The 13,248-nt window shown below is 35.5% G+C and overlaps 1 protein-coding gene across 2 annotated transcripts in view; it reads right to left on the minus strand.

The window, feature by feature from the left end:
• The window catches only part of SELENOF (selenoprotein F), a 54,688-nt gene that overhangs the window by 34,500 nt on the left and 6,940 nt on the right, over positions 1–13,248 (minus strand). For both annotated transcript variants that reach the window (XM_042952527.1, XM_042952526.1), the window contains exon 2: positions 11,334–11,501. In XM_042952527.1, coding sequence (XP_042808461.1) covers positions 11,334–11,501 — 168 coding nt within the window. The remainder of the gene's footprint in view (positions 1–11,333; positions 11,502–13,248) is intronic.

The following is a 13,248-nucleotide window of genomic DNA, read 5'->3' on the forward strand; positions in this document are numbered from 1 at the left end:
TTTTATTTTTTGACAAGCACACTATCAATTTTACATTTCATTAAGGTACTCAGATAAAATCTATGACCTTCTAAGTTAAAACTTTTAACACCTCTTCAGAAGGAAAACTGAAAAGGCAGTCTGTACCTACGGGGTATGCTTTTATGAAAAGTTATCCTCTTTACTGCCCCTTCTCTCATCCCCAACTACTGCCTTTAGGGGGCTACCATGCAAATAGCTGAAGTCTACTGTAGTCTTCTTTTGTTGAGGCTACCAGTTTCTCAAATAAGAACATGGGAAGCATCTTTACTCACCTATTCCCCCTTCCAATCCAGTATAATCAATAAATCCTGAAGGTTTTATTGCCTAAATCTGTTTTAGATCTGTCCCTTCTCCATTTTTACTACCAATATGTTGGCTTAAGCCCTTTTATCTTGCCTCTGGAAAACAGCAATATATTTTTCTGGCAACCGTATTCCCCTCTGTCCTATCAATTTTCCTTCACACTGACAACGAATGTAATTAAAATACAAATCTGACGCCGGTTCATTGTTTATAATCTTTTAATTTTGTCCCCTGCCTATAGAACAGAGTCCAAACTTCTTACCAAGGTACATAGGCCCTACCTTCCTAACCAGCACCCTCTCTCATCATAACCAAGCTACCTGAGATGGCCCTCTTTTTCATGACTTTGCCTTTTCACTATCTTTGTCTTATCACTAGTTTTCTCCTAGTTATTTTCCATGTTATCACAAACAGCAACTTCTACATAAGCAAGTGGTGATATTTACCTGAAATGTCAAAAGGTTATATGCCCTTCTTTCTGTGTGCGTTCATAGCACATAAGTGTATTTTGTTTACAGCATGCATTTCACTGAATTCTTTCAGGAAACCAATGCATCTGGAAGTAATAAAGAAGAAATTGTACAGAAGGGTATAAAAGAAGTAAAAATTTTCCTCTGCCTCCTACCTGCCATTCAATAACTTTTAAACTGTTTTTAGTTCTTCTGTTAGTAATGATTAACATGGTTATATCTACAGTTCTCAATATATCAACTTAAAGAGATTTATTGTCTTCTTTTCAACTTTTAGCTTATTCCTAATTCTTTTAGCGGTTACCTTCATAACACTGGATATTATGCGTTAGTTCAGTAAAATATCCTGCCAAATGCATTCTAGCAGCCCAATTTCCATGCCTATTTCTCTACCTGACTCCTCGATGACAGTGACTATTGTCTTATTTTGACATTCTCAAAGCCCATACCAAGAAGAAATATTTATGGTATAAACAAAGTTTATTTTGACTCTGAGGTAGGTATGTCTAGAAATGTAGTTGTAAGTCAGCCTCGATCATGAATTACTTTAAGGGTTTATTTCCTTTTTAAATATGGTAATCTGCAAATGTGACAAAATGTTTTAATATGCATAGATAGAACCTTGATCCGAACTTGTTAAATACCTAAAACACTGACTACATTTATTTACTTGAAAAAGAAAGAGCGAGCACACGCGCACGAGTGAGCCGGGGAGGGGTAGAGGAAGAGGGAGAGAGAATGTTAAGCAGGGTCCATGCCCACAACAGAGCCCAACACAGGGCTCGATCTCATGACCTTGAGATTATGACCTGCGCTGAAATCAAGAGTCAGATGCTTAACTGACTTGAGCCACCCAGGCACCCCGACTTCCCGACTTCCTTCCTTCCTTCCTTCCTTCCTTCCTTCCTTCCTTCCTTCCTTCCTCTGTCCCTCCCTCTCTTTCTTCATTCATAAAAAATTTTTTTTCTTTAACATTTATTTATTATTGAGAGACAGAGACAGAGCATGAGCAGGGGAGGGGTAGAGAGAGTGGGAGACATAGAATCTGAAGTAGGCTTCAGGCTCTGAGCTGTCAGCACAGAGCCCGACGTGGGGCTCAAACTCACAAACTGCGAGATCATGACCTGAGCCGAAGGTGGTCGCTTAACCAACTGAGCCACCCAGGCGCCCCTTATTTTTTAGTTGAATATAGATGAAATGCCACATTTAGAAAACATTAAAAAATTAATATTTTCAGTTCAATGAAATAACTACATAAAATATTTTAAAACTTCTCCTACATAAATTATACATTATTTATAACCATTTATTAGCTGAATGACTTTAGGCAAGATCTCCAGGCCTTAGACTCAACTATGAGATGGGATAATAATTGCACTTACCTCAGAGTTGTTGTGAGGATTATATAAATTAATTAATATAAAGGATTTGGAACAGCAGCTTCACATAATAACAAATGTTAGTAGCTATTATTAAGTAAATATTTGTGTTATTATTTTGTACCGTTGCTATGTAGGAGTCTTAGTGATTCTTTCACTGAACTAGAACTGTTGCCAAATATTTAGATCTTTAAAAAAAAGCTTTGTGAATAATGTTTTAATACTATAATTAGAATAATCTACTGAAGACATATTTTTGTTTCCTTTGAAGAAATAGCTCATGTATTGATGCTACAGACACACTACAAAAGAGAAGCTATTTTAAGTAACTGTGAAATTTCTTTAGCGACAATTTCACGCACAGTTAGCTTAACCTCCATTTCATCCTTCTATGTTTTACACACCAGTAGCAGCTCTACCAGTAGTAGGTAGGCTAAAGCTTAAAATATGCCACTTTCTTGAATAATGCTGTTTAAGCTGACTTCTAAATTACTCTCAAACCAGCTACAGATTTTCTATGTAAATTGAATGTAACTAAATGTTTTGATGTTCTTTTCCCTGAATTATGAAATATTATATGAAATATTATTGAAAATGTTTGTTTGGGTCTTTAGGCCAAATTGTCAATATATCCTTGAGAGAAAAAAACAAGTAATGGGAGTCATTAAAGTCTATGGTAAACTGAAAAGTAAAGATTTAATAATTTAAAATAAAAACTACCAATGGAATTATGTTAATTATAAATGCAAAAGAGACCTTCAAAAAGTCAGTCTGGTGTTTTATATTTAACTCATTCATTTTCTTCCAGTAAGTCTGTGAAGTAGGTATTACTATTCATATTTCCAAGATGAAAGGGAAAATAGAATAGAGGTTTTTAAAAACTTGGGGCTCTGGAGTCAAACAGACCTGAGGTGAAGCCGGGTTGTGGCACCTGATTGCTTGGTAATTCTGGACAGATAACACCGTAGTTTCCTTTTCTGTTAAATAGGGGCAGTAGTATTTACATTAGAGAGTTGTTGGGATTAAATAATGTAGGTAAGATACTTAGCATATAACCAAGGTATAAAAAAACACTCAGAGGGAAGCCAGTGTAATTACTACAACAAAACTGAAGATTCCAGAGCAACTTGCTAACTCAAAGTCACAAAACTAGTAGCTGAGATAAAAATTCAACTCTTTCAAAAACTTTTGTAAAAAGAAGGGGATAAACTTCTAATAAACTGTAGATATTAATATTTCCTCTCTACTGTCTCTGGCTTGCTGGGAGTGCATATAAATGTCAAAAGAAGAGTATTGTACACGTAGAAAATGGGAATGTTACTATACAAGCTAGTCAATTTACGTTAGTCTAACTCTAATTAGGTAATGGAGTAGAAGGGATGCAGGGGAAGTCGAAGGGATCTAACTATATTCTTAAAATTATTTTATGCACTACTTAGGTCCATTTATTCAAATCTAGTGTAATCATTACTGAAGATAAGTATTTTTCAAATATTATCTGACTAGTATATTTTTAGATGAAAATAAAGGCCCTTTATCAAATACCAGAACTGTTGAGCTATTTTCCAGAACCAGTAATGGTATAAATTGATGATCTGCAGACTAGGCTTCTACTTGTATTCTGCGAATGAGACCAAGATGTTCCAAAATTCAAATTAAAAAAAATCTCAATCTGTAGAATTTTTAAAAATCACTTTTAAGCTCTTCTCTTCCAGAATTTTCTTAAACCTTTGAAATCCATAACCATGTATTAGATCAAAAATGTAAGTAGCAGAGGAATGTTAGGAAAAATACTTGTAATTAGTCCAATGACTTGTTTGTTCACAAAGCAATCATTTTTATATTACAAACATACACTTTACTTTCTTATAATGTTATTTCAAAGAATCCCATAGCTTCAATCTGATCTACCATCTGAAAAACTTTGAAAGCCAGTAATATATTTTATTCTACACGGATTTTTAAAAGGGTATCAATTAATTTCTGGAATAGGTTTATCCTAAGAAAAAGCTTTGCTTTATAATGGTTTTGAAATTTTTTTAAGTAACAAAACCTTTTCTCTTCAAATGCAATTTTTATATGCATTTAATAATGATGAAAACGGTACGCATTTAAAAAATTCGTATTTGCAGTCTTTTCCTTATTAAAATACGTCAATCAAAAATTTGAAACCTATGGTTATGTTTGACAATTTATTTCTATATGTTGTTCCACATAAACAAGTAATTGCAAACGGTAAGTTTTCATACTACCAATTCTGTTATTGTATTTCCTCTTGTTCTTGATTCAACTGATTCAGGAGCTCAAAAGTGGAGTAACAGAAAATTTTGCTGCTAATTTTTAGTACTGGCAAATCTAATAGTTCATGTTGTATTTCTTAACTATTTTATCCTACTTTGCCAAGAGCAATCATTATAATTCTATTCTTGGAGTCCTCCAAATTTTATATTTTTATTTTTCAAAAAAACTTTTTAAAAACTTTTTAAATGTTTATTTCTGAGAGAGAGACAGAGCCCAAGCAGCGGAGGGGCAGAGAGAGAGAGGGAGACACAGAATCCAAAGCAGGTTCTAGGCTCTGAGCAGTCTGCAGAGAGCTGAACGCGGGGCTTGAACTCATGAGCCACGAGATCATGACCTGAGCTGAAGCTGGATACTTAATGGACTGAGCCACCCAGGAGCCCCTTGTTTGCTTTTTTAATCAGCAAATCAGATACCACCACCAGACCCAATTATTTACCTAGGATTTATTACATGCTGGGACTATTCTAAGCAGTGCATTTATAAACTCATTTACTCCTCATAACCACCCTATGAGATAGTAACTATTATCTCCAATTTATAAACGAGGAAATAATCAGAATTATCAAGTAATTTGTCCAAGATCATCAGATGAGTAGCACTTTCTGAACCTAGATAGTCTGGTTCCAGAGCCTGTGTTCTTAAACACCACTCTAAACTCCTTCCTGATACAATCAAGATTGAACAGCAAATTAAGTTGAAATCATTTGCTTACTGGTTCGTATTTTTTAATAATTCAGGTAAGTTGATTTTTTTCTCTCAGAATGTACTCTGGTGGGCGCCTGGGTGGCTCAGTCAGTTGAGCGTCCACCTTCGGCTCAGGTCATGATCTCGCCATCCAGAGTTCGAGCCCCACATCAGGCTCTGTGCTGACAGCTCAGGGCCCGGAACCTGCTTCAGATTCTGTCTCCCTCTCTCTCTGCCCCTCCCCCACCCACACTCTGTCTGTCTCTCTCTCTCAAAAAGTGAATAAACATTAAAATTAAAAAAGAAGGTACTCTGGTTTGGTCATTAGCCAAATCTTCAAAATGATCGCTCAGAGATAAGGTAGGTATAAATGCAGAATAGGAAGTACTAAAAACCAACAAAATAATGGATTTAATTAAATAATAATTAAATATAAAATATTTTGAAGGAAAAAGGAAAAAGCAGTGTAACTACAAGCATCTTGATGAACCAAGATCTTAAAGAGAACAGGTACTAGCTATGGAAATAGAGGCATACAATTAAGGAGAAATATAAAAGTTCTACAATAACTGCGTCCAGAAGAAGCTGAAATCATTAAGATGTGAAAACCTTAAATGAATGAGGAGACAGGAAAAAAGCACCCAGCTTCCTTAATCAAGGTCAAATTCACAGAACTGCAAAGATTATAAAAAGATGAGAAAAATAACCCATCTATTGGAATACTACATTTAATCTTATAAATCTTAGATAATGGAAGCCAAAAAATTTTTTATAGAAAAAAAGTTGATCTATGCTTATCTTCAGGAAAATCCCAGGAAACTTTTAATCTGATGGTCATGTATGGTTTGAAAAAAATACCTATTAAGGTTAGCAGTCAGACTGGGATCACCTGAAATCTGTGCTCACTAACATCTCTTTTTAGATACATTTGGGATGTTTACGAAGCCCTTATAAATAAAATAAACAAATGAAAGATCTACACTTCGATGATAATAACTAAAGTGTTATAAATGGATAACTGCCAACAAAGACAAATCTCATTTTTTATACTCAGCATGTGTAAGTGAAATATATGAAAAAGTCTTTCACAAGTGTCGACAAAGTTCAAGTATATTTTCGGCGTGTGTGTATATACATATATATATATTTTAAATTACTTTTTCTGTCTACCAATACATAGTTGATCAAATAACCCCCTGGCTTACAAACTTCCATGGCTCCCACAGCCCTTAAGGTAAAGTCCAGACTTCTTGGCATGACTTGTGAGACAGGATGTCCTGGTCTCAGGACTGTCCTCTGGACTCCTCACCTGCCACCTTGTACTGGGTCCCAGTCTCCTGTAGCCAGAGATGCCACTTTGATTCCCTTTTCTTCTGCTCACCTGGGTACATTTTCCGTCAATTCTCAAATTATGTTTCACCTCCTCCGAGCTTTGTCTCCTTTCCCTCCAGCACACCACACCTATCACTTCGGGTTTACCTACCTGCTTACTGGTCTACCTCCCCACTGATTGTAGGGACTGCCCTTCAATATTTGTATCAATAGTGTCTGTCTAGGTGTTTGGTATATAAAAAGCTCTCAATACATGTTTAATGAAAAAAAAATCAACTTTTCCAACTTAGTAAAAACAGTCTCATTCAAAGGCAAAAACTTATGAAATACCAAATGCTAAAGCCTGTGGATTCAGAAATAAACTGTCCTAGACTTCAAACAGCATAGTTTACTGGAAGAGAAAAGCAAAATAATATAGTGAAGGTTAAGTGTATATCAAGGTATCCTCAAGTGTTTTTGGGAATACAGAGGTACAGCTAACATAACCTGAGAGTGCTAGTGGTGGATAAGTAAGGGAATTGAAATTAGGGAAGCCTTCCAAAAAGGGGGGGGGACAATCGAGCTAAATCTTTAAAGACAGCCCAAGTAGAATTTGTTTACTCTAGGAATTGAGGGGGGGGGAAAGTAAGTTATCTATGAGATTGCTTACCTAGTCTCTGCTCTTTACTGCTTCATCTGTCTGTGCCCCAGTGCAGCATTTCACATAGCTGCTGTGGGAGCCAACTGGCCTTACATTATTCCATAATCTTAGTTAATAGTCAGTGACCGAACTTGAGCTAGAAAAAAATCCCTGTCTGAAATATTTCAAAAAAAGTAAATGAGGAAGAATTAATCCCCTTCTCATGGGAAGAGTTAAAAGATATAACACTAAGGAACTAGCAGTTACTATGCTGTCCCACCACAAGGAGAAAGCCAGTCAGTAGTGGAAAAAACAAAACAAAACAATGGTCCCTTCCCTTCCATCCAAAGATTCTACATATGGACTAAGCTGAAGTTACTCATGCTACTTAGTAAATACTAACTGTATACATATCCTTTCTTTCATTAGTTTATGTTTTTTCTTCAAACTACAAATTAGTACACCCTTCACAATTAAGCCAACATCCTTTTGTTTGTAAATGGTACTTAGGTACATAGTTATGAGCAAAATTAGTAGGAAAACAGCTTATCAAAAAATCTCATTCTATGAAGACTTAACATAGTCCAAAGTAGGATATAATTTAAAAAAAGAGATTGTTTCTTTACAATGTCATGAGTGCCACCACAGATGTATGCATAGAAAGTAGTAAAGGTGTGACAGATATGAGGTCTGAAAAAGCGATATTTGAACTGACATTTAACAAGTAATAAATAGCAACTGTCCAAAAAAAAAAAGAAAATTTCATTCTAGCTAGTATTGTGATGTTTAGTAGGTCCTTTATAATTAAAATGGGTAGGGGAGAACAAGATCAAATAAAAATAATGGAGTACACATTTGTAGAATGATAAGGGATTTCAAAGACATCCTATGCTATTAAGTTTTGTTATTATTATTATTTTTTAAAGCAAACTTCTGGCTATCAAAGGCTAAATTTAGCCTGTGAAATGAGTAAGCATTACTAAAAACAATTAGCCTCATCTCTGGAAAGACATATCAGCTCTGGAAAGCATACAGCTAAGCAAGAACCAAAATGAATATTCTGGTTGCACTTATATATAAATTAGGAAAACATTCCTGTTTGATGAATACATTTACAATTTTCTCTCCTAAAGAATTTACATTCACAATGATTTACATACATACACAAATGTATTTAAGTATTTTCAATGTTTTTAATGTAAGGCACTAGTCTATATATTACAGATTTTTCCTTTTAAATTTTAGTTTTAAATTAGAACTAAATTTAACTATGATTTCGTAATTTTTTAAAGTTTATTTACTTGGAGGGGTGCCTGGGTGGCTCAGTCGGGTAAGCGTCCGACTTCGGCTCAGCTCATGATCTCGCAGTTTGTGAGTTCAAGCCCTATATAGGGCTCTGTGCTCACAGCTCAGAGCCTGGAGCCTGCTTCGGATTCTGTGTCTTGCTCTCTCTCCGCCCCTCCCCTGCTCATGCTCTGTCTCTGTCTGTCTCAAAAATAAATAAAACATTAAAAAAAATTTTTTTTAAAAAGTTTATTTATTTTGAGAGAGACAGAGGGAATGTGAGCAAAGGAGGGTAGCAAAGAATCCCAAGAAGATTCTGCAGGGTCAGTGCAGAGCCCGACATGGGGCTTGAACTCACAAACCCACGAGATTGTGACGTGAACTGAAATCAAGGTCTGAGCCACTCAGCCATCCCAACTATGATTTCAAAATTAAGCCTTAAGCCAGGGCTAAGATAGAAAAAAATACTGCACATATTTACCGATGATCTTATACCAGTAATCCAGAGGGCAGTACTGCACACATTAAATTAAGTACTACTTCTATACTTTAATGTGGTTTGCATCTAATATGCCTTGTCCAATATGAAATACTTTTATATGTCCAGCAATATTTCTAAGAGTTTCTGGCATGTTTTGGTTCCACTAGGCTTCTTAAAGAAAACCACTCATCAATTTTGTGCAGCAGTGTGCTAGCAAATGCTTAATGAGAAGTATATTGTAGTAATTAGGAGTAAGGAGTAAAGAAAATACAATGGAAACAGCATAAAGTCATATTAGCATAAGACCCACTTGTACTTACATACAATAATCATTTCAGCTTGTAATTAGTTAGGCATACTAACTGGAAGACTACTTGCCTACGGTTACTGCTGAGCTGTAAGTGGTCAGAATTATCAAGATACCACACAATTAATGATGAAAACTGAACAGGAATATAATTTGAAGTGTGTGACTCAAGTTTGATTCTAGTAAAAGTATAACATAAAAATAGTATACTATTGGAGGATTACTGAGAAAGGGCAGTAAATAAAAATAGAGTTTATATGCACTTGGTTTACAGTTTAGGAATATTTGATATCACTTAAAGTAGAACCTCTCAATTTACCCTTAATTATAAGACACTGTCTGTGATGAACACTGTTTATTATAAAACATTCCTTGTTCAATTCTTGTAAGTTTGGTATCTTAGGAAAGAATTGTTGTCGGCTAAGCAGTAGTATGAACCATAGAATAAAAGCACTATGACTAGAGGATGACATATAGATTCCTTCCTCAATTTGTCCCATGTGAATAGCTCATTAAAAAAAAAAAAAAAAAAATTACACCCCAAAAATCAAGTGGAAGGGTTTTACTAAACTAGTCAAGTCACACATTTTAAATCTACTTAAAATTAAAAAAAAATGTTTTTTTGATGTTTATTTTTGAGAGACACAGAGAGAGACAGACAGACAGAATCCGAAGCAGGCTCCAGGCCCTGAGCTCTCAGCACAGAGCCAGATGCAGGGTTCGAACCCACGAATTGTGAGATCATGACCTGAGCCAAAGTCGGACGCTTGACTGACTGAGCCACTCAGGCGCCCCTACTTAAAATCAAATTTTTAAAACTTCTTGTTTAGACACGACCTACATGCAGTGAAGACTAATTCCTATGTATGGAAATCTTCTAAACATGAAAAAATATCAATGGTATATGTGAATCAAGAAAATGAAAAAACACAGAAGGCTTGGAACCTATTTCTGGGACACCAGGAATTTCAGGTTCACAACTAAGAAATCAAATATTAAAGGGGCACCTGGGTGGCTCCATCAGTTAAGTGTCTGACTCTTGACTTTGGTTCAGGTCATGATTTCATAGTTTGTGAGTTTGAGCTCTGCATCGGGCTCCATGCTGACAGTGGCAAAGCCTGCTTGGGATTTTCTCTCTCTCACTCTCTCTCCCCACCTTTCTCAAAAGAAACATTAAAAAAATGAAAAAAAAAATCAAATATTAAATAAGTTTTGGTTAAATATTAACATTTAAAGCTTGTTTTCTTTTTAGAACTATAAAACTATATTCCGTGTTAGAAACAAACCTTCACTACCTAATAAGATAGAATTACAGTCTGAAAGCTTTCTAAACTCTAACACCCAAAATAGAATTCAGTATGTACAAGTGAAAGAGAATATTAAAAGGAAATCTAACACAGAGATGTGAACTTTTTTACTTACCCCGAACAAGGGAACTCACTAATTCAGTTTTATTTGGTTTATATAAAGGATCTTTTCAGGCCACCTTCTAATTTTAAAAAGTATAAGGGCTTTGATGAAAAGCTTTAAAAATTGAGCGAGTTCATTATTAATCTGAACAATGAATCAAAACATAGATGATTTTATTGGACAGTTATAACTATCTATCCTTGGCTGTTTTCAGGTGTTAAAGAGGAGATTAGGTATCTGTAAATATTAGTGATAGCTGTGTAAATGAACACAAAGCTGTCTAAATTAACAAAGAATTTTCTTTGTTAACCAGATAAAAAGTTATAGTTTACTGCCTACAATTATGTGCCAGGTAATAGGTGCTATACTTTCGTCTCAAATTTCATTGTAAAGACGGAGTTCTTCTTACAAATGAATATAAGCATCTAATTAATTCTTCTTTGTCATCATGTGGCCAGAAGTTAGGAAGACTGGAGGACTTTAGGATCCAATCATGCTACAATAATTCGGCAACCTCTCTGCTGAACAACCATGATAGAATGAGGTCCTGGTATGTAATCTTACTTTTCCTTCCTGTTTGTTTTAATTGATCTAGTGGGCCAGACAGAAATCAGTTGAGTTTTTAAAAATACAAAATGTAAAAGCTAGAGACGTCTTTATATTTAACTTGATTAAGCAATTTAGTATTTCACCTTATCTCAACTACACCAACTAATGGAAGAGAGATCCTACAAAACAATACCTTTTTTGTTTCAAGTTGTGCTTCTTCCTGACAGCATCCTCTACAGTCAGGATCCAGCTGAAGCAGGTTAAACTGTCCAAGAAGATCACAAGAGCTGCAGAGTAAGTTGCTGGAGAAGCCCAACTCTCTGCAAGCCTCCGATGAAAACTCTGCCCCAAGTGCACACACCTGAAAATAAAAAAAAATGAGAAATAAAACATTATTCCATATTTGTATCACACAACTTCCCAGAAAGGAAAAACTAGGGTTATCCAAATCTAACACACTGGAGATGAATTTCCGAAATGCCTCATTTAGAGACAAATTGTTAAATATTTTTGAACTCTATAACCTTAGATGAGTCTTTGGCTCTTCCTACTTCCCTCACAATTTTTTTCTTAAAAATGTGCTATTTTTCAGCTTAGCTGAAATATGAAGTAATATGCTTTCTTTATGATGTGTATATTACATACAATACCTTTACTAAACACTCACTTTTTTTTGAAAAGGAATTTCCTTAGAAGATAAACCAATGCCCCTGTTGATATGGGTCTATGGAGTAATACTAACTTCTAGACTTCTCTTCCTTCACATCTAGCAGGAGAAAGGTGAAGAGGATGGAGAAGAGCAGGAGCACATCAGAAATAAAACTATGGGGGCACCTGGGTGGCTCAGTCGGTTAAGTGTCCGATTCTTAATTTCAGCTCAGGTCAAGATCTCATGGTTTAGTGAGCTCTAGCCTCACGCTGGGCTCTGTGCTGACAGTGTGGAAACTGCTTGTGATTTTGTCTCTCTCTCTCTCTCTAAAAAATAAACATTAAAAAAAAAAAAAAAAAAGAAATGAACTTTGGGGATTAGGTACCAGCTCCATCACTTAAAAGATGTTGTGACCCTGAGCAAGATAACCTCCCTCAGCTTTAATTTCCTCACTGATAAAGCAAGGACAATAATGCTTACATAAAAGAGATTGCAGTAGAGAGGAATGAAATGAGTTATGTAACCCATCAAAACAACCGGCAAAAGTGGGTTTATCTGTTCTCATCCCTTATCCATTGTCTCATGCATGTCTCAGTGAATATGGTATATCTTCACCTAAGGTCAGCCTCTCTACCTGTGCTTTGGAGTCTATCTTCTGCCATCTCCACAGGGATTTTAATTTAGTCGGTAACTCAATTCTTCAGTGTATTCAAACCTTATGGTTCTAACCACTTTCCCCCACCTTCTGTCATTTCTGAATTGTTACTATAGTCCAGCTTCTGATCCTACCACTTGACTAAACTTGCCAAAAATCATTAAATGCAAAGACATTCAAAACTGTTCTGGCTCTAGCTGTTCCTTCCATGGGCTTGTCTTCCTTCTTCCTTTTCTATGCATGCATCTCTTAAGCACTTCTGTTTCCCATTCTATTTTTGGCTTTTTCTTTGCTTTACATATATTCTATAGATGACCGTATCTTTCCCAAGGCTTCAAATACCCACTTATTGAAAACTCTTGAGTCTTTTTGAGTGTCAAACTTCCAAAGCCAACAGCCTACCCAACTTCATTATGTTCCACAGGCATTGCAAATCAAAAAAAAACTCCAACAGTGAAACTTACCTTTTCTGCTTAAATCTATTCCTCCCAATGTATCCAATTATTTTAGTAAAATGGCACCATTTTCCCTGACCACCTAGTTGCTGAGGTCAGTCATTCTACATTCGACATTCTTCACCATTCTTACAAGCAATTAACAAGTTTTGACAATTCTGTTTCTTAAAGAGCTCTCAAATCATTTCTTGTCTCAGCGGTTTTAATGGTCACCACCAGTCCTACCTTTCTTTACTTCTCCAATCCCATTCTACTTTTCAGCTATAACAAATTCCTGGAAGAATAAAACTCCCACTCATACATTTGCTCAAACTTTTCTTACATCTAAGGCTCCTTTTTCAACTTATTT

Source organism: Panthera leo, chromosome C1, assembly GCF_018350215.1.
Source record: "Panthera leo isolate Ple1 chromosome C1, P.leo_Ple1_pat1.1, whole genome shotgun sequence".
In the NCBI taxonomy this organism is placed as follows: domain Eukaryota; kingdom Metazoa; phylum Chordata; class Mammalia; order Carnivora; family Felidae; genus Panthera; species Panthera leo.